This window comes from Salmo salar, chromosome 14 (genome assembly GCF_965601325.2).
Source record: "Salmo salar chromosome 14, fSalSal1, whole genome shotgun sequence".
In the NCBI taxonomy this organism is placed as follows: domain Eukaryota; kingdom Metazoa; phylum Chordata; class Actinopteri; order Salmoniformes; family Salmonidae; genus Salmo; species Salmo salar.
Window position 1 is genome coordinate 3,888,751 of NC_138304.1, and position 27,105 is coordinate 3,915,855.

General features: G+C 40.5%; 1 protein-coding gene across 2 annotated transcripts in view; it reads left to right on the plus strand.

Annotated features, from left to right (window-relative positions):
* The window catches only part of adcy8 (adenylate cyclase 8 (brain)), a 302,457-nt gene that overhangs the window by 263,543 nt on the left and 11,809 nt on the right, over window positions 1-27,105 (plus strand). For both annotated transcript variants that reach the window (XM_014139104.3, XM_014139106.3), the window contains one exon: window positions 25,046-25,204. In XM_014139104.3, coding sequence (XP_013994579.1) covers window positions 25,046-25,204 — 159 coding nt within the window. The remainder of the gene's footprint in view (window positions 1-25,045; window positions 25,205-27,105) is intronic.

A 27,105-nucleotide genomic window follows, 5' to 3' on the forward strand; every position in this document is an offset into this window, starting at 1 on the left:
AGTGAAGGATGCTTTGTTGCGAAATAGAAGGCCAATTCTAGATTTAACTTTGGATTGGAGATGTTTGATGTGAGTCTGGAAGGAGAGCTTACAGTCTAACCAGACACCTAGGTATTTGTAGTTGTCCACATATTCTAAGTCAGAACCGTCCAGGTGCAGGTGCGGGCAGCGATCGGTTGAAGAGCATGCGTTTAGTTTTACTTGTATTTAAGAGCAGTTGGAGGCCACGGAAGGAGAGTTGTATGGCATTGAAGCTCGTCTGAAGGGTTGTTAATTAACTTCTTGGGGCTATGTGGGACGCTAGCGTGCCACCCGTGGTGCACCCTATCAACAGCAGGTGCATTTCAAGAGCGGCAAATTTGAAACCAAATAAATGTCAAAATTCAAATTTTTCAAACATACAACTATCTTACACCCTTTGAAAGATAAACATCTCCTTAATCTAACCACGTTGTCCGATTTCAAAAAGGTTTTACGGCGAAAGCATAAAGTTAGATTATGTTAGGAGAGTACATTGACAATAGCTGTGTGTAATGTTTTGTCAATTCAAAGACAGGCGTCACCAAACCATAAAACCAGCTAAAATGATGCACTAACCTTTTACAATCTCCATCAGATGACACTCCTAGGACATTATGTTAGACAATGCATGCATTTTTAGTTCTATCAAGTTCATATTTATATCCAAAAACAGCGTTTTACTATGGCATTGATGTTGAGGAAATCGTTTCCCTCCAATAACCGGCAGTCAAGTCAGCACCACAAATTAAATAATTAAAATTAGAAAACATTGGTAAAATATTATATTGTCATTTAAGGAATTATAGATTTACATCTCTTGAACGCAATCAACTTGCCAGATTTAAAAATAACCTTACTGGGAAATCACACCTTGCAATAATCTGAGCACTGCGCCCAGAAAAATATGCTTTGCTATACAGACAAACGGCCATGTTGGAGAGATCTAAAATCGAAATATCTATGTAAATAATCCATTACCTTTGATTCTCTTCATCAGATGTCACTTCCAGGAATCCCAGGTCCATAACGAATGTAGTTTTGTTCAAAAAAGCTCATCATTTATATCCAAAAAGCTCCGTGTTGTTAGCACATGATCTAAGCCAGCCGGACTTCTCGTCATGAACGAGGGGAAAAAATATATTTACGTTCGTTCAAACATGTCAAACGTTGTATAGCATAAATCATTAGTGCCTTTTTTAACCAGAACATGAATAATATTCAAGGTGGACGAATGCATTCTCTTTTATAACGTATTGGAACGAGGGTACCCAACATGAACTCACGCGCCAGAGTCTAATCGGCCATCACCGTTCCATGGCTCTTGTTCGGTCAGATCTCACAGTAAAAGACTCAAAACACTTTGTAAAGGCTGGTGACATCTAGTGGAAGCAATAGGAAGTGCCAAAACAATCAACCCCTGTGTGTTTCAATGGCATAGGCTTAAAGGTCATTCAACACATCAGGTATCCACTTCCTGTCAGAAAATGTCTCAGGGTTTTGCCTGACAAATGAGTTCTGTTATACTCACAGACACCATTCAAACAGTTTTAGAAACTTTAGGGTGTTTTCTATCCATATATAATAAGTATATGCATATTCTAGTTACTGGGTAGGATTAGTAACCAGATAAAATCGGGTACGTTTTTTTATCCAGCCATGAAAATACTGCCCCTTAGCCCCAACAGGTTAACACAATGTCCAAAGAAGGGCCAGAACTATACAGAATGGTGTCATCTGCGTAGAGGTGGATCAGAGACTCAACAGCATCAAGAGTGACATCATTGATGTCGGAGTGAAGAGGGGGATGACAGCAGCTGCTTTCCAATCTTTTGGAATCTCAGACGACACAAAATAGACGTTGAATAGGCTAGTAATAGGGGTTGCAAAAATTTCGGCACATAATTTTAGAAAGAAAGGGTCCAGATTGTCTAGCCCGGCTGATTTGTAGGGGTCCAGATTTTGCAGCTCTTTCAGAACATCAGCTGACTGGATTTGGGAGAAGGAGAAATGGGGAAGGCTTGGACGAGTAGCTGTGGGGGGTGCAGTGCTGTTGACCACGGTAGGGGTAGCCCGGTGGAAAGCATTGCCAGCCATAGAACAATGCTTATTGAAATTCTCAATTATAGGGGATTTATCAGAGGTGACAGAGTTTCCTATCCTCAGTGCAGTGGGCAGCTGGGAGGAGGTGTTCTTATTCTCCATAGACTTTACAGTGTCCCAGAACTTTTTTGAGTTTGTGTTGCAGGAAGCCAATTTCTACTTGAAAAAGCTAGCCTTGGCTTTTTTAACTGCCTGTGTATATTGGTTTCTAACTTCCCTGAATAGTTGCATATCACGGGGGCTGTTCGATACTAATGCAGAACGCCACAGGATGTTTTTGTGTTGGTTAAGGGCAGTTAGGTCTGGAGAGAACCAAGGGCTATATCTGTTCCTGGTTCTAAATACCTTGAATGGGGCATGCTTATTTAAGATGGTGAGGAAGGCATTTTTTTTAAATAACCAGGCATCCTCTACTGACGGGATGAGGTCAATATCCTTCCAGGATATCCGGGCCAGGTCGATTAGAAAGGCTTGCTCACTGAAATGGAGAGTTTCAGGGAGCGTTTGACAGTGATGAGTGGATGTCGTTTGACCGCTGACCCATTACGGATGCTGGCAATGAGGCAGTGATCACTGAGATCTTGGTTGAAAACAGCAGAGGTGTATTTAGAGGGCAAGTTGGTTAGGATGATATCTATAAGGGTGCCCGTGTTTACGGCTTTGGGGTGGTACCTGGTAGGTTCATTGATAATTTGTGTGAGATTGAGGGCATCAAGCTTTGATTGTAGGATGGCTGGGGTGTTAATAAGCATGTCCCAGTTTAGGTCACCTAGCAGCACGAGCTCTGAAGATAGATGGGCAATTAGTTCACATATGGTGTCCAGAGCACAGCTGGGGGCAGAGGGTGGTCTATAGCAGGCGGCAACGGTGAGACACTTGTTTTTAGAGATGGATTTTTAAAAGTAGAAGTTCAAATTGTTTGGGTACAGACCTGGATAGTAGGACAGAACTCTGCAGGCTATCTCTGCAGTAGATTGCAACACCGCCCCCTTTGGCAGTTCTATCTTGTCTGAAATTGTAGTTAGGGATGAAGATTTCAGAGTTTTTGGTGGACTTCCTAAGCCAGGATTCAGACACGGCTAGCACATCCGGGTTGGCAGAGTGTGCTAAAGCAGTGAATAAAACAAACTTAGGGAGGAGGCTTCTAATGTTAACCAAGGCTATTACGGTTACAGAAGTCATCAAAAGAGAGCGCCTGGGGAATAGGAGTGGAGCTAGGCATTGCAGGGCCTGGACTCACCTCTACATCACCAGAGGAGGAGTAGGATAAGGGTACGTCTAAAAGCTATGAGAATTGGTCGTTTATGACGACCGGAATAGAGAGTAAAAGGAGCAGGTTTCTGGGGGCGATATAATAGCTTCAAGGTATAATGTACAGACAAAGGTATGGTAGGATGTGAATACAGTGGAGGTAAACCTAGGCATTGAGTGATGATGAGAGAGATATTGTCTCTAGAAACATCATTGAAACCAGAAGATCTCATAGCATGTGTGGGTGGTGGAACTGAAAGGTTGGATAAGGTATAATGAGCAGGGCTAGAGGCTCTACAGTGAAATAAGCCAATAAACACTAACCAGAAGAGCAATGGACAAGGCATATTGACATTAAGGAGAGGCATGCTTAGCCGAGTGATCATAAATGTCCAAGTGAGATTCAGACAGCTAGCCGGGCCATAGGTAGCAAGTTGTCAGAAGATGGAAGGAGGTCTGTTTTTAGCCACCTCATGCGTTTCCATCTGTAGATTAGTGTGGTTCCGTGTGGTAAGGGGGACCAGTCCATTTGGAAAAATAGTTATAGTTATAGTGGCCCAAGAAAATTGTCTGATAGACCTATTAAGATAGCAGCCGATAAGACAGCTAACGATTAGCGGGCCGCAGATGGGCGTTCAGGTTACGTTGTGACGGAGGGGCCAGTTGGATAACTCCCTCGGGCAGATAACGTCGGTAGTCCAGTCGTGAAGGCCCGATGGGGCTCCGCATCAGCAGTAAAACGGGTCCGGATAGGTGATTGTAGCCCAGGAGTGGCTGATGGAACTCTTCAGCTGGCTAGCTCCGGAATAATTGATGTTAGCTCCGGGACCGACGTTAGCCAATAGTCACTCGGGTAGCAGCTAGCTAGCTGCAAGATCCAGGTGTAAATGTCCACAGCCTGCGGTAGAAATCCAGAGATATGGAGAGAAAAATAGGTCCGGTATGCTCTGGTCTGAGTCGCGCTGTACAAAACTGCCGATAGCTTTCGAGCTAAGGGATAGCTGATGACCGCCAACCGTGGCTAGCTGAACTCCAACGTTAGCCAGTGAACTGGCCAGCCTCTGGCTAACCTCTGGCTAGCTTCTGTTGTGGATTTCAGGTTTGAGGTAAATAATACTTATTTTTTTTAATTGGTGAGGCGGGTTGCAGGAGAGTGTTTTGAGGTTGAGTTTTTAGAAAAAAATATATAAAAAGATATGCGAAGATAAGATGTAAATATATATATATACACGGGACGCGACAAGAGGAGGACAACGGACGTCTGACTGCTATGCCATCTTGGAACCAAGATTGATAGCTGTGCTTCTGTGGATCTTGAGAGGAAACCTGCACGAACTGCTATACTTCGCTGAGGGAATATCTACGAGTAGTGAGTAACCACAACGGTGGGGTGCTTCTGGACTTTGTGTTGTCATTTTTTGTTGTTGCTCCAATGCATGCCAACGGGGTTAAGCAAGCTTGAAATAATTTGGACATGGGTTGTGCACGACTCATTGGGGTTTATTATTTTCATTTATATTCATGTGGTACATTGAAAATGTGATAATATACATCTTGAACCGTATGTCTGTTGCATTGGTGGAGTCATTTACTGTTTCAGTTTAATTTAACTTCTCTAGGGCAGGCGGGACGAAATCGTCCCACCTACGTAACAGCCAGTGGAATCCTGTGGCGCGTTATTCAAATACCTTAGAAATGCTATTACTTCAATTTCTCAAACATATGACTATTTTATACCATTTTAAAGACAAGACTCTTCTTTAATCTAACCACACTGTCCGATTTCAAAAAGGCTTTACAACGAAAGCAAAACATTAGATTATGTCAGCAGAGTACCCAGCCAGAAATAATCAGACACCCATTTTTCAAGCTAGCATATAATGTCACAAAAACCCAGAAGACAGTTAAATGCAGCACTAACCTTTGATGATCTTCATCAGATGACACACCTAGGACATTATGTTATACAATACATGCATGTTTTGTTCAATCAAGTTCATATTTATATAAAAAAAACAGCTTTTTACATTAGCATGTGACGTTCAGAACTAGCATACCCCCCGCAAAATTCCGGTGAATTTACTAAATTACTCACGATAAACGTTCACAAAAAGCATAACAATTATTTTAAGAATTATAGATACAGAACTCCTCTATGCCCTCGATATGTCCGATTTTAAAATAGCTTTTCGGTGAAAGCACATTTTGCAATATTCTCAGTCGATAGCCCGGCATCACAGGACTAGGTATTTAGACACCCAGCAAGTTTAGCACTCACCAAAGTAAGATTTACTATAAGAAAAATGTTATTACCTTTGGTGTTCTTCATCAGAATGCACTCCCAGGACTTCTACTTCAATAACAAATGTTGGTTTGGTCCCAAATAATCCATTGTTATATCCAAATAGCGGCATTTTGTTCGTGCGTTCAAGACACTATCCGAAAGGGTAAATAAGTGTTACGAGCATGGCGCATTTTGTGACAAAAAAATTCTAAATATTCCATTACCGTACTTCGAAGCATGTCATCCGCTGTTTGAAATCCATTTTTATGCCATTTTTCTCGTAAAAAAGTGATAATATTCTGACCGGGAATCTGCATTTAGGTAAACAGACGAAAGAAAATAAAGCATGGGGTCGACTCGGGCATGCGCCTAAGCCCATAGTACTCTGATCGGCCACTTGCCAAAAGCGATAGTGTGTTTCAGCCAGAGGCTGCCTCGATATCGTTCAGCTTTTTCCCGGGCTCTGAGAGCCTATGGGAGCCGTAGAAAGTGTCACGTTAGAGCAAAGATCCTCAGGCCACTTCCCATATAGAATCCTCTCAGGTTTTTGCCTGCCATATGAGTTCTGTTATACTCACAGACACCATTCAAACAGTTTTAGAAACTTTAGGGTGTTTTCTATCCAAAGCCAATAATTATATGCATATTCTAGTTACTGGGCAGGAGTAGTAACCAGATTAAATCGGGTACGTTTTTTATCCGGCCGTGTCAATAATGCCCCCTACCCCCAACAGGTTAATGCATGGGAAAGCATATCCTTATATAATAACAAAAATCTGTAATCATTCTATCTGAAGTTAATACCCTAGTTGTCATCACCCTAGATAGTTTACCCTAGGCAAGTCAAGTAAGAACAAATTCTTATTTACAATGACGGCCTACCCCGGCCAAACCCAGATGACGCTGGGCCAATTGTATGCCACCCTATGGCACTCCCAATCAGTCGGACCAGGGAATGTAGTAAAGCCTCTTGCACCGAGATGCAGTGCCTTAGACAGCTGCACCACTCGGGAGCCATGACCAATATATATATACATTTTTCAAACATATGACTATTTCACAGCATTTTAAAGACAAGACTCTCCTTTATCTAACCACACTGTCCGATTTCAAAAAGGCTTTACAGCGAAAGCAAAACATTAGATTATGTCAGCAGAGTACCAAGCCAGAAATAATCGGACACCCATTTTTCAAGCTAGCATATAATGTCACAAAAACCCAGAAGACAGCTAAATGCAGCACTAACCTTTGATGATCTTCATCAGATGACACACCTAGGACATTATGTTATACAATACATGCATGTTTTGTTCAATCAAGTTCATATTTATATCAAAAAACACCTTTTTACATTAGCATGTGACGTTCAGAACTAGCATACCCCCCGCAAACTTCCGGGGAATTTGCTAACAATTTACTAAAATACTCACGATAAACGTTCACAAAAAGCATAACAATTATTTTAAGAATTATAGATACAGAACTCCTCTATGCACTCGATATGTCCGATTTTAAAATAGCTTTTTGGTGAAAGCACATTTTGCAATATTCTAAGTACATAGCCCAGCCATCACGGGCTAGCTATTTAGACACCCGGCAAGTTTAGCACTCACCAATATCAGATTTACTATTATAAAAGTTTGATTACATTTTGTTGTCTTCGTCAGAATGCACTCCCAGGACTGCTACTTCAATAACAAATGTTGGTTTGGTCCAAAATAATCCATCGTTATATCCGAATAGCGGCGTTTTGTTCGTGCGTCCCAGACACTATCCAAAATGGTAAATCAGGGTCGTGCGCATGGCGCAATTCGTGACCAAAAAATTCTAAATATTCCATTACCGTACTTCGAAGCATGTCAACCGCTGTTTAAAATAAATTTTTATGCAATTTATCTCGTAAAAAAGCGATAATATTCCGACCAGGAATCTCCTTTTCGGCAAACAGAGGAAAAATCACAAAGACGTGGGCGGCCAGGGCACGCGCCTAAGCCCACAGTCCCTTGATCGGCCACTTGAGAAAGGCGATAATGTGTTTCAGCCTGGGGCTGGGATGACGACATTCTGTTTTTTCCCGGGCTCTGAGCGCCCATGGAAGACGTAGGACGTGTCACGTTAGAGCAGAGATCCTTTGTAAAAGATAGAGATGGCAAAGAAGTTCAAGAAATGGTCAGACAGGCCACTTCCTGTAAAGGAATCTCTCAGGTTTTGACCTGCCATTTGAGTTCTGTTATACTCACAGACACCATTCAAACAGTTTTAGAAACTTTGGAGTGTTTTCTATCCAAAGCCAATAATTATATGCATATTCTAGTTACTGGGCAGGAGTAGTAACCAGATTAAATCGGGTACGTTTTTTATCCAGCCGTGAAAATACTGCCCCCTAGCCATAACAGGTTAAACACTGTTTCCCATGCTTGTTCAATGAACCATAAACAATTAATGAACATGCACCTGTGGAACGGTCTTTAAAACACTAACAGCTTACAGACGGTAGGCAATTAAAGTCACAGTTATGAAAACTTAGGACACTAAAGAGGCCTTTCTACTGACTCTGAAAAACACCAAAAGAAAGATGCCCAGGGTCCCTGCTCATCTGCGTAAATGTGCCTTAGGCATGCTGCAAGGAGGCATGCGGACTGCAGATGTGGCCAGGATAATAAACTACAATGTCCGTACTGTGAAACGCCCAAGATAGAGCTACAGGGAGACAGGACGGACAGCTGATCATCCTCGCGGTGGCAGACCACATGTAACAACACCTGCACAGGATCGGTACATCTGAAAATCACACTGCGGGACAGGTACAGGATGGCAACAACAACTGCCCGAGTTACACCAGGAACACACAATCCCTCCATCAGTGCTCAGACTGTCTGCAATAGGCTGAGAGAGGCTGGACTGAGGGATTGTAGGCCTGTTGTAAGGCAAGTCCTCACCAGACATCACCGGCAACAACGTTGCCTATGGGCACAAACCAGACAGGACTGGCAAAAGTCCTCTTCACTGACGAGTCGCGGTTTTGTCTCACCAGGGTTGATGGTCAGATTCGCGTTTATCGTCGAAGGAATGAGCATTACACAGAGGCCTGTACTCTGGAGCGGGATCGATTTGGAGGTGGAGGGTCCGTCATGGTCTGGGGCGGTGTGTCACAGCATCATCAGACTGAGCTTGTTGTCATTGCAGGCAATCTCAACGCTGTGCATTACAGGGAAGACATCTTCCTCATGTGGTACCCTTCCTGCAGGCTCATCCTGACATGACCCTCCAGCTTGACAATGCCACCAGCCATACTGCTCATTCTGTGCGTGATTTCCTGCAAGTCAGGAATGTCAGTGTTCTGCCATGGCCAGCGAAGAGCCCGGATCTCAAACACATTGACCACGTCTGGGACCTGTTGGATCGGAGGGTGAGGGCTAGGGCCATTCCCCCCAGAAATGTCCGGGAACTTGCAGGTGCCTTGGTGGAAGAGTGGGGTGACATCTCACAGCAAGAACTGGCAAATCTGGTGCAGTCCATGAGGAGGAGATGCACTGCAGCTGGTGGCTACACCAGAAACTGACTGTTACTTTTGACATTATTCCATTTCTGTTTGTCTCCTGTCTGTGGAACTTGTTCAGTTTATGTCTCAGTTGTTGAATCTTTTTATGTTCATACAAATATTTACACATGCTAAGTTTGCTGAAAATTAACACAGTTTACACTGAGTTTATTATTTTGGCCTTTATTCAGATTAGTCATTTTTTTTTAAACAAAATAATCTCCAAAATATCATATATAGCCTTCCCGCTATGGATGTCTTTTTCAGCACCGTTTCACGCTGCTCCGAGACAAGCATCGAGATCCAAAAATGTTCAATTATATTCCATTATATTCTTAAGATATACATATGTGTTGACTGAATATAAGCAAGGAACTGCCATGATGTCTGCTAAATCATCAAGTTGGGTTTCTCCAGAAATAAATAATTCAAAATAACAAACTGGCTTTATTTACATATATACAAATTAGTGAGAATGTCTCACCCCATGGTCAAGAATTGCCCTTTTCTCACACACTCTAGGTTAAATGAAAACGAAATCTCCAAAATATCATTACTTTTTAAACAAAGCTATTGTTATTATTAATTTAGAATAACAACTCTTTTATAAAATAAAATTGGTATTTCCCTTCATGTCTTAGTAGGTATGGGTTTTGTTCTAGTTCTGTGGTCTTCTTTTATAATTTTTCTTCACCAACCGTCCTAAGGTAAAATGTCCATCCTTCTATCAACGTCTCTCTCCCTCTTTTTTTCCCCAAGCCTCCCGTTAACCAGGTCCACTCTCTCATTGGCCAAAGCTTAAATGCTTTATTATCCAAATGTAAAAGCATATACTGTACAGTACTGTATTTCTTCATCAGCATCTTTATGCTTTCGTTAATAAAATAATGATTAATGTCACGGTTGTCGTCGGTTAAGGAGGACCAAAATGCAGCAGAAATAAGTGTACTCATCCTCTTTATTAAATAAAGAAGGAAAACTGAAAACAACAAACACGTACACTGAAACACTACGACAAAATAACAGTCTAGCAAGGCACACGGCTAAACACAGAACAATCTCCCACAAATACACAGACAAACACACCCAACTAATATAGGACTTCCAATCAAAGGCAACACCACACAGCTGCCTTCAATTGGAAGTCCACCCCAATTAACTCAACATAGAAACAGATCAACCAGACTACACATAGAAATACATCAACATAGACCATAACTCAAAACCCGGAAATAATAAATCAAACGCCCTCCTAACTAACACACCACCCTGAACCACATAAAACAAATACCCTCTGCCACGGCCTGAAAAAAAACTAAAATGACAATTAACCCTTATACTGGCCAGGACGTGACAATTAAAAATACTCTTTCAATGTGCAGATGAAGATTTAGTTATGGATCCATAACGAACTACTATGGGAATAAATATCACTGATTTACAGAAATATTGGAACAAAGTTGTCTAATGAAGGCAAACAATTTATAATCCTCCAATCCTCTTATGCTGTAGCCTACTCCCAACCATCACGTTGTACAGCTCCATATTTTCCAACACTGAGGGTTTCCTTTTTTGTTTTTCTCAGATAGAAACACCATAATATTCATGAAATTTATTCAGCCAAATTTCTTAAAATCAACCCTATGTACTATGTTATTACACAAAAGGTTTTAAATTCTCTAGTAATGCCAATATGGAAGACTATCAAATGCTTCTCAAAGATGCCTTCTGGTGGTCAAACTAGAACTAACTTGCATTAACCTCTGGATGGGCTCGGACATCCAGCGAAAAATCCTATTGCCATTTGCATAACAAAATTTAATATATATTTTTTCAAATATAGGACTATTTTATATCGTTTTATAGATACACCTCTCCTGAATCGAACCACGTTGTCCAATTTCAAAAAGGCTTTACAGCAAAAGAAAAACATTAGATTATGTTAGAGGAGTATATCGTAAAAGTAGCCACACAGCCATTTTCCGACCAACCACATGCATCACAAATAACCAAAAAACAGCTAAATGCAGCACTAACCTTTGACAATCTTCATCAGATGACACTCCTAGGACATCATGTTACACAATACATGCATTCTTTTGTTCGATAAAGTTCATATTTATATATAAAAACAGAATTTTACATCGGCGCATGACGTTGACTAACTATTTTCCATCAAATGCATCCGCTACAATTTACTAAATTACTATTCGAAAACATTTTTAAAATGTAATATTGTCATTCTAAGATTTATAGATTAGCATCTCTTGAAGGCACCTGCAATGCCAGATTTAAAAATAACTTTACTGGGTAATCACACTTTGCGATAAAAGGGGATGCGATACTCAGAAAAATAGGCTACCGTTACAGGTCAGCGCTATCTTGGAACAATCGCATATTACATTTACATTTTAGTCATTTAGCAGACGCTCTTATCCAGAGCGACTTACAGTAGTGCATGCATACATTTCATACATTTTTTCTCTGTACTGGTCCCCCATGGGAATCGAACCCACAACCCTGGCGTTGCAAACACCATGCTCTACCAACTGAGCCACACGAGACCATATCTAATCTAGTCTTGTATACTATTGTCAATAATCCCTTACCTTTGCTTATCTTCATCAGAAGGCACTTCCAGGAATCCCAGGTCCACAACAAATGTATTTTCGTTCGAAAAAGTTAATCCTTTATGTCCCAATAGCTTGTTGTTGTTAGCGCGTTCTGAAGGCTGCTCCAAAAGTACCGTCGTTCGCGGGACTTCTCTCTCAACAAAATGCTTTTTTTAAAATTTAGGTTCGTTCAAACATGTCAAACGTTGTATAACATAAATATTTAGGGCCTTTTTCAACCAGAGCTCCAATAACATTCAAGGGGGACGGTTGCATTGTCTTTCTAAACGTTTCGAAAGGGGAGGGTAGCCAGGGGCGCCGGCGTCATAATGGTGATGGCCCTCTCCATGTGACCACATTCCACAGACTCTCATTCTGTCAGTTTTCACAGTAGAAGGCTCAAACCACTTTGTAAAGACTGGGGACATCTAGTGGAAGCAATAGGAAGCGCTCAATGAACCATAGCTCACGGTGTGATTTATAGGCAAAGTGATGAAGTTGAGTCCGCAATTCAGAATTCCACATCCTGTTAAGATCTGTCTCAGGGTTATGACTGCCATATGAGTTCTGTTATACTCACAGACACCATTCAAACCGTTTTAGAAACTTTAGTGTGTTTTCTATCCACAATTATTAATTATATGCATATCCTAGCCTCTGAGTTTGAGTAGGATTCCGTTTAAAATGGGCACTAATTTTTTTCAAAAATCGCTGTAGCGCCCCCTGTCCTAGGCAACCGTCAAGAGGTTAACGTAAAACATTTCTGACAAATAAATAACGTGCCATAGAATGCTGCAGCAGCCCGCAAGGTTTTTTCTGCAGTATGATGCAACTTTTAAAGGAGGAACCACTACTGTACCAACACATCTTGACCACCAAAGTCCATTTGATGTCACAAAGCTGTCCAGTACTTTAAAAGTATCCTCTCCTGTTGTCCTGGTTTCCAGTGGTTTGCAGAAGAGGATGTCTTCCTTGTTTGATCCCCCATAAACGTAATGGACATATACCAGGAGCTGTGCCAGGCCCGCCATGTCTGTTGATTCATCCAGCTGTAATGCATAGAATTCACTGGCTTGTATGCGAAGCAGTAATTGTTTCAAAACATCTCCTGCCATGTCCCTGATGCTTCGTTAAACAGTGTTGTTTGATGGAGGCATTGTCTCTATAGTTTTTTGGGCCTTTTCCCCAGCATTGTCTCAGTCATATCCGCGTCAGCAGGAAGAATTAAGTCCTCCACAATAGTATGGGGCTTGCCTGTCCTAGCCACTCAGTAGCTCACCATATAAGATGCTTCTAGCCCCTTCTTATTAATGTTATCTGTTGCTTTTATACATGTCTTACTAATCAAAATTCATCTTAATTCTCACTCAAAAAACTCCCGTGGATTATTTTTCAAATTGGCATGTTTCATTTTTAAATGTCTGCGCAAGAGTGAAGGTTTCCCGTGAGAGAGTAACGGTTAATGTGATTGGATGTTAATTATTTGACTAGGCTACCCGTAATTGACATTGTGTTGTTATTTCGCTGAACACTAGATGGTTTAATTTTATTTTTTGGCAGTGAAACGATGCTACTCAGGTGAGAAAAAAACATCACCCAAATGTATAGGCCCATTGGAAAATCTAAATGGACTGTTTGAAAATGTGAATCACATTTTTATTTGGTGTACCCCCGACAGCATTGCGCGTTATCATTCCATTTAAAAACATGTTTTGTTTACCTTCATATGCTTCCTCTGTAAAAGCAATCACGGCCATGTGGTTGTTGCTGAGGATCATTAGTAACAGTTGATCATATAAAAAAGACATGTATGCTAATTAAATTGCTATGGAGCGGAGCGCAGAACCAAGCCGTAACAGTTTGAACCCGACACATGGCGCAATACTTGGCTGCTTCATCACACAGTTAGTGCAGGCAATAGACGAGGGTATAGCCTACTATTGTACACTATTATCCCTATTATAATTATATGTACAATACTCTTCCAACATTATAATGGGTAACTGAATGTGGCTATTTTCAGAACGAATCAATCTATTGTTTTCTTTCTTTCATACGTAAAGGCACTCTAAACCAGTTATTTATGATTCATAAATACTTTCCTAACTCTAAATAATCTACAAGATTCAAGTATTTTTAAATCTACCAGTTGATGCTGAAAAGGAGAAGAATATGCATATCTTTCTTTCATTGATCCCTAATATTGTGAACCCGTTCTCTCAGTATATCCTATTGAGTATGTTAACAATATTCTAACTAAAAGGTATTTGTATTTATTATGGATACCCGTTTCCGGGGTCCAGCAAAATGTATTTAATTTAATTTTAAAAACATTAAAATACATTCACAACACATTAAGTGTGTGCCCTCAGGCCCCTACTCTAGTACCACATAGCTACAACACAAAATCCATGTGTATAGTGCTTATGTTATTGTGTGTTTGTATGCATGTGTCTGTGTTTGTAGGCATGTGTCTGTGCCTGTGTTTGTGTTGCTTCAGAGTCCCCGCTGTTCCATAAAGTGTATTTGTATCTGTTTCTTAAATCAAATTTACTGCTTGCATGAGTTACTTGATGTGGAATATAGTTCCATGTAGTGATGGCTCTTTGTAGTAGTATGCGCCTCCCATAGTCTGTTCTGGACTTGGGGACTATGAAGAGACCTATGGTGGCATGTCTTGTGGGGTATGCATGAGTGTCCGAGCTGTGTCCCAGTAGTTCAACATGTCAATATCTCTCACAAATATATGTAGCGATGAAGTCAATCTCTCCTTCACTTTGAGCTAAGAGATATTGACATTGACATTAATGTTAGCTCTCTGTGTTCTTCCTAGTTTAAATCAAGGTTAACTTTTTAAGGTATAGGGGGCAGTATTTTCATTTTCGGATGAAAAGCGTGCCCAGAGTAAACTGCCTAATACTCGGGCCCAGAGTCAAATATTTGCATTTTATTAGTAGATTTGGATAGAAAACACTCTGAAGTTTCTAAAACTGTTTGAATGATGTCTGTGAGTATAACAGAACTCATATGGCAGGCAAAAACCAGAGAAAAATCCAACCAGAAAGTGGGAAATCTGAGAATTGTAGTTCTTTTGAATCCCTATCGAAACTACAGTGTCTGTGGGGTCACGTTGCACTTCCTAAGGCTTCCATTGGCTGTCAACAGCCTTTAGAAACGTGTTTCATCCTTCTCCTGTTACTGGGCAGAAAATAGGAGCTCAGTCAATGAGTGGACTGCCTGAGGACAAAAGACTTGGTGATGCGCGAGCCCGCCAGGGCGCCGTTCCTTCCTTTTCTTCTTGAATGAATATGCTATTGTCCGGTTGGAATATTATCGACGTTTTATGTTAAAAAGACCCTAAGAATTGATTGTAAACAACGTTTGACATGTTTCTACGAACGGTAATGGAACTATTTTACTTTTCGCGTCTGGAATTACGCTCGCACGTTATGCCTTTGGATAGTGATCTGAATGCACAAACAAAACAGAGGTATTTGGGCATAAATATGGAGTATTTCGAACAAAAATAACATTTCTTGTGGAAGTAGGAGTCCTGGGAGTGAATTCTGACGAAGATCAGCAAAGGTAAGATAATATTTATAATACTAATTCTGAGTTTAGTTGTCCCCAGAACTTGGCGGGTATCTGTATAACTTGCTTTGATGATTGAGCTATGTACTCAGCATATTGAAAAATGTGCTTTCTCCATGAAGCTATTTTAAAATCTGACACAGCGGTTGCATCCAGGGGTAGTCTATCTATAATTCTTTAAATAATTGTTATATATTTTGTCAATGTTTATGATGAGTATTTTTGTAAATTGATGTGCACATTCACCGGAGTTTTGGTGGGAATACATTTTCTGAACATCACACGTCAATGTAAAATGGGGTTTTTGGATATAAATATGAACTTTATCGAGCAAAACATACATGTATTGTGTAACATGAAGTCCTATGAGTGCCATCTGATGAAGATCATCAAAGATTAGTGAATATTTTAGCTGTATTTTTGTTTTTTGTGATGCATGTCCTTGCTTGGAAAATGGCTGTGTGGTTTTTCTTGTGAAGTTTATGTCCTAACATAATCTAATTTTATGCTTTCACCATAAAGCCTTTTTGAAATCGGACAATGTGGTTAGATTAACGAGAAGTTTATCTTTAAAATGGTGTAAAATAGTTGATTGTTTGAGAAAATGAAATTATGAGATTTTTGCTGTTTTGTATTTCGCGCCATGCTATTTCACTGGCTGTTGAATAGTGTGTCCCGCCGGTGGGACGGTCACGTCCCACCTAGCCCATAGAAGTTAAATGTACACTACCGGTCAAAAATTTTAAAACACCATCTTTCAAGGTTTTGCTATTTTTTTTACTATTTTCTACATTGTAGAATAATAATAAAGACATCAAAACTATGAAATAACACATGGAATCATGTAGTAACCAAAAAAGTGTTAAACAAATCAAAATATATTTTATATTTGAGATTCTTCAAAAAGTCACTCTTTGCCTTGATGACAGCGTTGCACACTCTAGGCATTCTCAAAACCAGCTTCATGAGGTAGTCACCTGGAATGCTTTTCAATTAACATGTGTGCCTTGTTAATTTGTGGAATATCTTTCCTTCTTACTGCGTTTGAGCCAATCAGTTGTGTGGTGACAAGGTAGAGGGGTATACAGAAGATAGCCCTATTTGGTAAAAGACCAAGTTTATATTATGGCAAGAACAGCTCAAATAAGCAAAGAGAAACGACATCATTACTTTGACCTCTCTAGGGTCGGCGGGACAAAATCGTCCCACCTACGTAACAGCCAGTGGAATCCTGTGGCGCGTTATTCAAATACCTTAGAAATATTATTACTTCAATTTCTCAAACATATGACTATTTTACACCATTTTAAAGACAAGACTCTCGTTAATCTAACCACACTGTCCGATTTCAAAAAGGCTTTACAACGAAAGCAAAACATTAGATTATGTCAGCAGAGTACCCAGCCAGAAATAATCAGACACCCATTTTTCAAGCTAGCATATAATGTCACAAAAACCCAGAAGACAGCTAAATGCAGCACTAACCTTTGATGATCTTCATCAGATGACACACCTAGGACATTATGTTATACAATACATGCATGTTTTGTTCAATCAAGTTCATATTTATATCAAAAAACAGCTTTTTACATTAGCATGTGACGTTCAGAACTAGCAAACTTCCGGTGAATTTACTAAAAATGTACTAAATTACTCACGATAAACGTTCACAAAAAGCATAACAATTATTTTAAGAATTATAGATACAGAACTCCTCTATGCACTCGATATGTCCGATTTTAAAATAGCTTTTCGGTGAAAGCACATTTTGCAATATTCTAAGTAGATAGCCCGGCATCACAGGGCTAGCTATTTAGACACCCAGCAAGTTTAGCCCTCACCAAAGTCAGATTTACTATAACAAAAATGTTATTACCTTTGGTGTTCTTCGTCAGAATGCACTCCCAGGACTTCTACTTCAATAACAAATGTTGGTTTGGTCCCAAATAATCCATAGTTATATCCAAACAGCGGCGTTTTGTTCATGCGTTCAAGACACTATCCGAAAGGTTAAAGAAAGGTGACGAGCACGACGCATTTCGTGACAAAAAAATTCTAAATATTCCATTACCGTACTTCGAAGCATGTGAACCGCTGTTTAAAATCAATTTTTATGCCATTTTTCTCGTAAAAAAGCGATAATATTCCGACCGGGAATCTGCGTTTAGGTAAACAGACGAAAGAAAATAAAGCATGGAGTCGACTTGTGCACGCGCCAAAGCCCATTGTCCTCTGATCGGCCACTTGCCAAACGCGCAAATGTGTTTCAGCCTGGGGCTGCCTCGATATCATTCAGCTTTTTCCCGGGCTCTGAGAGCCTATGGGAGCCGTAGGAAGTGTCACGTTACAGCAAAGATCCTCAGTCTTCAATAAACAGAGACAAGAAGAACAAGATCTTGTCAGAGAGGGCACTTCCTGTAAGGAATCTTCTCAGGTTTTTGCCTGCCATATGAGTTCTGTTATACTCACAGACACCATTCAAACAGTTTTAGAAACTTTAGGGTGTTTTCTATCCAAAGCTAATAATTATATGCATATTCTAGTTACTGGGCAGGATTAGTAACCAGATTAAATCGGGTACGTTTTTTATCCGGCCGTGTCAATACTGCCCCCTACCCCCAACAGGTTAAGACATGAAGGTCAGTCAATACGTAAAATTTCAAGACCTTTGAAAGTTTCTTTAAGTGCAGTTGCAAAAACCATCAAGCGCAATGATGAAACTGGCTCTCGTGAGGACCGCCACAGGAATGGAAGACCTAGAGTTACCTCTGCTGCAGAGGATAAGTTCATTAGAGTTACCAGTCTCAGAAATTGCAACCCAAATAAAGTCTTCACAGAGTTCAAGTAACAGGCACATCTCAACATCAACTGTTCAGAGGAGACTGTGAATCAGGCCTTCATGGTCGATTTCCTGCATAGAAACCACTACTAAAGGACACCAATAAGAAGAGACTTGCTTGGGCCAAGAAACACGAGCAATGGACATTAGACCGGTGGAAATGTATCCTTTGGTCTGGAGTCCAAATTTGAGATTTTTGGTTCCAACCTCTGTGTCTTTGTGAGATTCGGTGTGGGTGAACGGATGATCTCCGCATGTGTATTTCCTACGGAATGCACGGAGGAGGTGTTATGGTGTGGGGGTGCTTTGCTGGTGACACTGTCTGTGATTTATTCAGAATTCAAGGCACACTTAACCAGCATGGCTACCACAGCATTCTGCAGTGATACACCATCCCATCTGGTTTGCGCTTAGAGGGACTATCATTTGTTTTTCAACAAGACAATGAGCCAACACACCTCCAGGCTATGTAAGGGTTATTCTACCAAGAAGGAGAGTGATGGAGTGCTGCATCAGATGACCTGGCCTCTGCAATCCCCCGACCTTAATCAAATTGAGATGGTTTGGGATGAGTCAGACCGCAGAGTGAAGGAAAAGCAGCCAACAAGTGCTCAGAATTTGTGGGAACTCCTTCAAGACTGTTGGAAAAGCATTCCAGATGAAGCTGGTTGAGAGAATGCCAATAGTGTGCAAAGCTGTCATCAAGGCAAAGGGTGGCTACTTTGAAGAATCTCAAAAATAACATATTTTGATTTATTTAACACCTTTTTGATTACAACATGATTCCATATGTGTTATTTCATAGTTTTGATGTCTTCACTAATATTCTACAATGTAGAAAATAGTAAAAATAAAGAAAAACCCTTGAATGAGTAGCTGTGTCCAAACCTTTTGACCGATATTTTTTTATTCATCCAAGGGCCAGCCGTGCTGCCCTGTTCTGAGCCAATCGCAATATTCCTAAGTACCTCTTTGTGGCACTGACCACACAACTGAACAATAGTCCAGGTGCGACAAAACTAGGGCCTGTAGGACCTGCCGTGTTGATTGTGCTGTTAAGAAGGCAGAGCAGCGCTTTATTAGGGACAGACTTCTCCCCATTTTAGCTGCTGTTCTATCAATTTGTTTTTACCATGACAGTTTAAAATCCAGGGTTACTCCAAGCAGTTTAGTCACCTCAACTTGCTCAATTTCCACATTATTCACAACAAGAATTAGTTGCGGTTTAGGGTTTAGTGAATGATTTGTCCCAAGTACAATGCTTTTAGTTTTTGAAATATTTAGGACTAACTTATTCCTTGCCACTGCAGCTCTTTGTTAAGTTTTGCAGCTATTTCAGTCACTGTAGTAGCAGACATGTATAGTATTGAGTCATCCGCATACATAGACACAGTGGCTTTACTCAAAGCCAGTGGCATGTCATTCCCCTGCTCTGGGGAATTCCTGATTCTACCTGGAATATTTTGAAGAGGCTTCAGTTAAAGAACACCCTCTGTGTTCTGTTAGACGGGCAACTCTTTATCCACAATATAGTAGGGGGTGTAAAACCATAACACATATGTTTTTCCAGCAGCAGACTATGATTGATAATGTCAAAAGCCTCACTGAAGTCTAACAAAACAACCCCCACACTCTTTTTGTCATCAAATCTTCTCATCCAATCATCAGTAATTTGTGTAAGTGCTGTGCTTGTTGAATGTCCTTCCCTATAAGCGAGCTGAAAGTCTGTTGTCAATTTGTTTTCTGTAAAATAGCATTGTATCTGGTAATTTTTTAAAATCACATTTACTGAGGGCTGTTGCGGTGGCCGTATTAACGCCACACCCGCGGTCACGAGTCATGAAGGCAGTCAAATTCCATGTGACCGCTTAGTCACGGTAATTAGACTTCTCCAAGCTCTGATGCTGCTGATTGTCATTAGTAGCCTACCAAACTTGCTAACTGCCTGGTACACAGCACTCTATTGTTCATCTAATCAATGTGACATCAATGTAAATGTATTCGAAAATCTAATCAAACACTTCATGAAAGACATGAGCTCATGTTCTGCAACATTTCTATAGGCTGTGCAATTGCGCGAGAAAGCAGAGTTATGGCCTCTACTAAAAGGACGAGGATCCCATCAGCTTTCTATAGGCTAGGCCTGCTATATTTATTTCCCAACTTTCCTGATGTAAGGGGTGCGTACTGGCGGCAGAGAAGTCAGGCGCAGGAGAGCAAAAACTGATTTACAACGCAGCAGTTTAACCTGTTAGGGCTAGGGGGCAGTATTGACACGGCCGGATAAAAAACGTACCAGATTTAATCTGGTTACTACTCCTTCCCAGTAACTAGAATATGCATATAATTATTGGCTTTGGATAGACAACACCCTAAAGTTTCTAAAACTGTTTGAATGGTGTCTGTGAGTATAAAAGACCTCATATGGCAGGCAAAAACCTGAGAAGATTCCAAACAGGAAGCGCCCTCTCTGACAAGTTGTTGTTCATCTTGGCTCTTTTTATTGAAGACTGAGGATCTTTGCCGTAATGTGACATTTCCTACGGCTCCCATAGGCTCTCAGAACCCGGGAAAAAGCTGAATGATATCGAGGCAGCCTCTGGCTGAAAAACATTATCGCGTTTGGATAGTGGCTGGTCAGAGAACTCTGAGACTCACGCTCGTGCACGAGGGCACGAGATGTATTTATTTTCTCTCTCTTTGTACGTATACAGGCTTTCCCGGTCGGAATATTATCGCTTTTTTACGAGAAAAATGGCATAAAAATTTATTTTAAACAGCGGTTGACATGCTTCGAAGTACGGTAATGGAATATTTAGAATTTTTTTGTCACGAAATGCGCCATGCTCGTCACCCTTATTTACCCTTTCGGATAGTGTCTTGAATGCACGAACAAAACGCCGCTATTTGGATATAACAATGGATTATTTGGGACCAAACCAACATTTGTTATTGAAGTAGAAGTCCTGGGAGTGCATTCTGACGAAGAACAGCAAAGGTAATAACATTTTTCTTATAGTAAATCTGACTTTGGTGAGTGCTAAACTTGCTGGGTGTCTAAATAGCTAGCCCTGTGATGCCGGGCTATCTACTGAGAATATTGCAAAATGTGCTTTCACCGAAAAGCTATTTTAAAATTGGACATATCGAGTGCATAGAGGAGTTCTGTATCTATAATTCTTAAAATAATTGTTATGTTTTTTGTGAACGTTTATCGTGAGTAATTTTGTAAATTCACCGGCAGTGTTCGGTGGGAATGCTAGTCACATGCTAATGTAAAAAGCTGGTTTTTGATATAAATATGAACTTAATTGAACAAAACATGCATGTATTGTTTAACATAATGTCCTAGGGTTGTCATCTGATGAAGATCATCAAAGGTTAGTGCTGCATTTAGCTGTGGTTTGGGTTTATGTGACATTATATGCTAGCTTGAAAAATGGGTGTCTGATTATTTCTGGCTGGGTACTCTGCTGACATAATCTAATGTTTTGCTTTCGTTGTAAAGCCTTTTTGAAATCGGACAGTGTGGTTAGATTAAAGAAGAGTCTTGTCTTTAAAATGGTGTAAAATATTCATATGTCTGAAAAATTGAAGTTTTTGCATTTTTGAGGTATTTGAATATCGCGCCACGGGATTACACTGGCTGTTGAGTAGGTGGGACGCAAGCATCCCACCTAGCCCATAGAGGTTAATAAATAAAGCCATCGTTAACAGCACAATAAAGCAATGGGTACAAAACCCGTCACACACCAGCATAACGTGCACAAGCACTACAATAAACAATTCCGGACAAGGACATGGGGGGGAACAGAGGGTAAATACACAACATGTAATGATGGAATTGAAACCTGGTGTGTGTGAAGACATGACAAAACAAATGGAAAATGAAAAGTGGATCGATGATGGCTAGAAGACCGGCGACGCCGACCGCCGCCCAAACAAGGAGAGGAACCAACTTCAGCGGAAGTCGTGACAAGCACATTGTTTATCTTTACAACAGGAGTATAGCCTACCTGGCTGGCATGAACATTAACCACAGGAAAAGCATCCTCCATTCGCTATTTAAGTGCATAGATAACAATTATATTTTCCAGCTGCCCCTGTTTCGAGACAAGTGCATGATAATGGCCCATTCTAAATCAAAACAAATGTAACACATATTATTTAATATGTGTAAAGACAATATTAAATCAATAATAGTCTGATGGGTGACAGTATTAGCCTGTCACTTGTGAATGATGCCCAGCATAAGAAACTGCCTTTTTTTTACTTTTTCAATTTAACCTTTGTTTAATTAGGCAAGTCAGTTAACAACAAATTCTTATTTACAATGATGGCCTAGGAACAGTGTCTTAACTGCCATGTTCAGGGGCAGAACAACCGATTTTTTTACCTTGTCAGCTTGTGGATTCAATCTAGTAACCTTTCGGTTACTGGCCCAACACTCTAACCACTAGGCTACATGCCACCCCAAATCATATCCGCACACCTCATGTAGCCCAGCCCATAGGCCTATATGTTTTGATAAGGTTTGTATCACAAGTAAAATGGTCAAATAACTTCTTAAAATTAAGCACAATCCGCTTTACAAGGGTTTAGAGCCTAACTGGCATACTTAAGTAGCGCATGAGTTTCACGTTTGGGGAAGCTAATTTTCACCATAAAAATGCACCTTTATATTAAAAGCATTACGTACAGTGAGGGGAAAAAGTATTTGATCCCCTGCTGATTTTGTACGTTTGCCTACTGACAAAGAAATGATCAGTCTATAATTTTAATGGTAGGTTTATTTGAACAGTGAGAGACAGAATAACAACAAAAACAATCCAGAAAAACGCATGTCAAAAATGTTATAAAATGATTTGCATTTTAATGAGGGAAATAGGTATTTGACCCCTCAGCAAAACATGACTTACTACTTGGTGACAAAACACTTGTTGGCAATCACAGAGGTCAGACGTTTCTTGTAGTTGGCCACCAGGTTTGCACACATCTCAGGAGGGATTTTGTCCCACTCCTCTTTGCAGATCTTCTCCAAGACATTAAGGTTTCGAGGCTGACGTTTGGAAACTCGAACCTTCAGCTCCCTCCACAGATTTTCTATGGGATTAAGCTCTGGAGACTGGCTAGGCCACTCCAGGACCTTAATGTGTTTCTTCTTGAGCCACTCCTTTGTTGCCTTGGCCGTGTGTTTTGGGTCATTGTCATGCTGGAATACCCATCCACGACCCATTTTCAATGCCCTGGCTGAGGGAAGGAGGTTCTCACCCAAGATTTGACAGTAGATGGCCCTGTCCATCATCCCTTTGATGCGGTGAAGTTTTCCTGTCCCCTTAGCAGAAAAACACCCCCAAAGCATAATGTTTCCACCTCCATGTTTTACGGTGGGGATGGTGTTCTTGGGGTCATGGTGTTCTTGGGGCGAGTTGAGTTGATGCCATAGAGCTCCATTTTGGTCTCATCTGACCACAACAGCATGTATATGTGCTTTCTTGAGCAGGGGGACCTTGCGGGCGCTGCAGGATTTCAGTCCTTCACGGCGTAGTGTGTTACCAATTGTTTTCTTGGTGACTATGGTCCCAGCTGCCTTGAGATCATTGACAAGATCCTCCCGTGTAGTTCTGGGCTGATTCCTCACCGTTCTCATGATCATTGCAACTCCACGAGGTGTGATCTTGCATGGAGCCCCAGGCCCGAGGGAGATTGACAGTTCTTTTGTGTTTCTTCCATTCGCGAATAATCGCACCAACTGTTGTCACCTTCTCACCAAGCTGCTTGGCGATGGTCTTGAAGCCCATTCCAGCCTTGTGTAGGTCTACAATCTTGTCCCTGACATCCTTGGAGAGCTCTTTGGTCTTGGCCACGGTGGAGAGTTTGGAATCTGATTGATTGATTGCTTCTGTGGACAGGTGTCTTTTGTACAGGTAACAAACTGAGATTAGGAGCACTCCCTTTAAGAGTGTGCTCCTAATCTCAGCTCGTTACTTGTATAAAAGACACCTGGGAGCCAGAAATCTTTCTGATTGAGAGGGGGTCAAATACTTATTTCTCTCATTAAAATGCAAATCAATTTATAACATTTTTGACATACGTTTTTCTGGATTTTTTGGTTATTCTGTCTCTCACTGTTCAAATAAACCTACCATCAAAATTATAGACTGATCATTTCTTTGTCACTGGGCAAAATCAGCAGGGGATCAAATACTTTTTTTTCCCTCACTGTATGTAAACTTCTGACTTCAACTGTAATTTCATGGGTCACCCTAAAATGTTTATTTTCATTTTACCTGAATCGTTTTTTTTGTATCCACTTTACCTTTACCTCACATAAGGGTCTGCACACACAAATTAATAGTTATTTCTCATTATATATTGTCCTCTTTTCTGGCATCTGTGATATTCTGTATTCTTGAGGCATACACAGTTCTACTGTATGGCATGATCACATGAAATGCTAACTATCCTGACCTTAACCCTAACCCCACAAACCAAGTTTTCCCTTCTAAATGGTGACAGAATGAGGAGACATTCTGTTTCTATTCAATGCAATTCAGTTCAGTGGTGGTCCTGTGTGGCTCAGTTGGTAGAGCAACAATGGACTGTTATGGATCGTGAGCTCGATTCCCGCTGGGGCCACCCACATGAAAATGTATGCACGCATTACTGTAAATCACTTTGGATAAAAGTGTCTGCTAAATATTAGTCAAGGTTTGATGAAGATGCAGAATAATTTGTGATTTTATCTGAACTTTCCTTAACATTGTACCTATTGTGGCCCTGATATTTATATTTTTCCTTCATAGCTGGAATACACTGCCCGGCTGGATTTCCTCTGGCGTGTCCAGGCCAAGGAGGAGATCAACGAGATGAAGGAGCTCCGGGAACACAACGAGAACATGCTCCGGAATATTCTGCCAAGTCACGTTGCCCGCCATTTCCTGGAGAAGGATCGGGATAATGAGGTCAGCTGGAACTTTTCTACCTTATTTTCGTCTGTTCAGGATATGTTCAACTTAATAATGTACCGTATTTATGGTCTTTTTAATAACTAATGACTTGTGTGGTCCTGTGTAGCTCAGTTGCTAGAGCATGGTGCTTGCAATGCTAGGATTGTTGGTTTGTTTCTTGCTGGGGCCACTCATAAGATATATGCAGAGCATTGCTGTAAATTGCTTTTGAAAAAAATGGCCTCTATATTATTTCAGTGTTGGGGGTCATACACAACCCAGTTTAATTTGGTTTACCTCTACTTGAACCAAACTCAAGTTACGTTACATTTGTGATTTGGAGCATGAAGAGGAGTTTTTTTCACTTCTTTACTCAACCAAAATGACACTATCGACATATTTACCTATCAAGAGCTGTCGTCAAACATTCATCACAATCGGTTCCATAAACCTCAATGTATGCTAATTACATATGCCCTTTGAGAGCCGTAATTGATTTTCCGAAAAACTTCAGACCGAAACGCGGAAAGAGGGTGGCGGTGGTCTGAACGGTCGGCCTTCAGGATGCTTCCACAAAGTGCAGCGAGAGTTAGATTCAGTCAGCCTGAAAGCTTTATAAAACAAGACACACTTTTATTAGTGTTTCCTGCTTTTAATTTGATGGTAATAACATGTCAGTTGGTGGGAGATAACCCATTGTTCTACACATCCCCATATATGAGTCAGGGACTCAGTGTTGAAGGCTTCCGAATGTGAAAGGAAAGTTTTGAAGAAGATACGTTTTTATTTATTTACAGGGTTTACCTCTGAATTCACACTTGAATTTTAACCTTAAACACATACAAAAAAATACATATAAACACATACAACCTGGTCATAGAGCGTTTCATATCATTCTGTATGTACATCTGTGACACTCCATTTAATATGATATTTTATGTTTCTTATGGTTACATCAGATGGTTACTTAAGGCAAAAACGAAAGAAGGGAGATTGGCATTTTAGCTAATTAGCAACTTTTCAACTGCTTACTACTTTTTAGCTACTTTGCAGCTACTTAGCATGTTAGATAACCCTAACCTTAAATCTTTCAGCTAACCCTTCCCCCAACCCTTTAACCTAACTCCTAACCCCTAGCCTAGTTAAAGTTAGCGAGCTAGCTAACGTTACCGACCTAGCCACCTAGCTAGAATTCTTAACATATACATTTAGCAAATTCGTAACATATTGTACGTTTTACAGATTTGTAACATATTGTATGTTTTGTAAATTCGTAACATATACTGTAATTTCCGGACTATTAAGTGCACCTGAATATAAAAAAAATATTATTTTGAACATAAATAAGCTGCACATGTCTATAAGCCACAGGTGCCTACCGGTACATTGAAACAAATGAACTTTACACAGGCTTTAACGAAACACGGTTTGTAACAAAAATAAATAGGATTTAACGAAACACGGCTTGTAACAAAAATAAATAGGCTTTAACGAAACACGGCTTGTAACAAAAAATAAAAATTAGCAGTAAGCTTTAGTTGTCTTTTTGCACTGAGTCAATTCCTCACGCTGCTGTTTCCAACGTCTTATCATCGACTCATTAAGACCAAGCTCCCGTGCAGCAGCTCTAATTCCTTTTCCAACAGCCAGATCAATCGCCTTCAACTTGAAAGCTGCATCATATGCATTTCTCCGTGTCTTTGCCATGATGAGGGTGACAAAATGACTACCGTAATCAGAATGATGGGAAGTTTGAGAGCGCTCAATTTAATCTAAACAGTAAACAAAAAAGTTGTTTGACCATAACCCGTTCGGCAATTTCATTGGTCTAATGAAAGCTTCATGCCGCCAAAAAACTGAGCACGTCACAGAATGTGTTTTTTTGGAGAGGAAAAAATTGAAAGAGGGAAAAATCC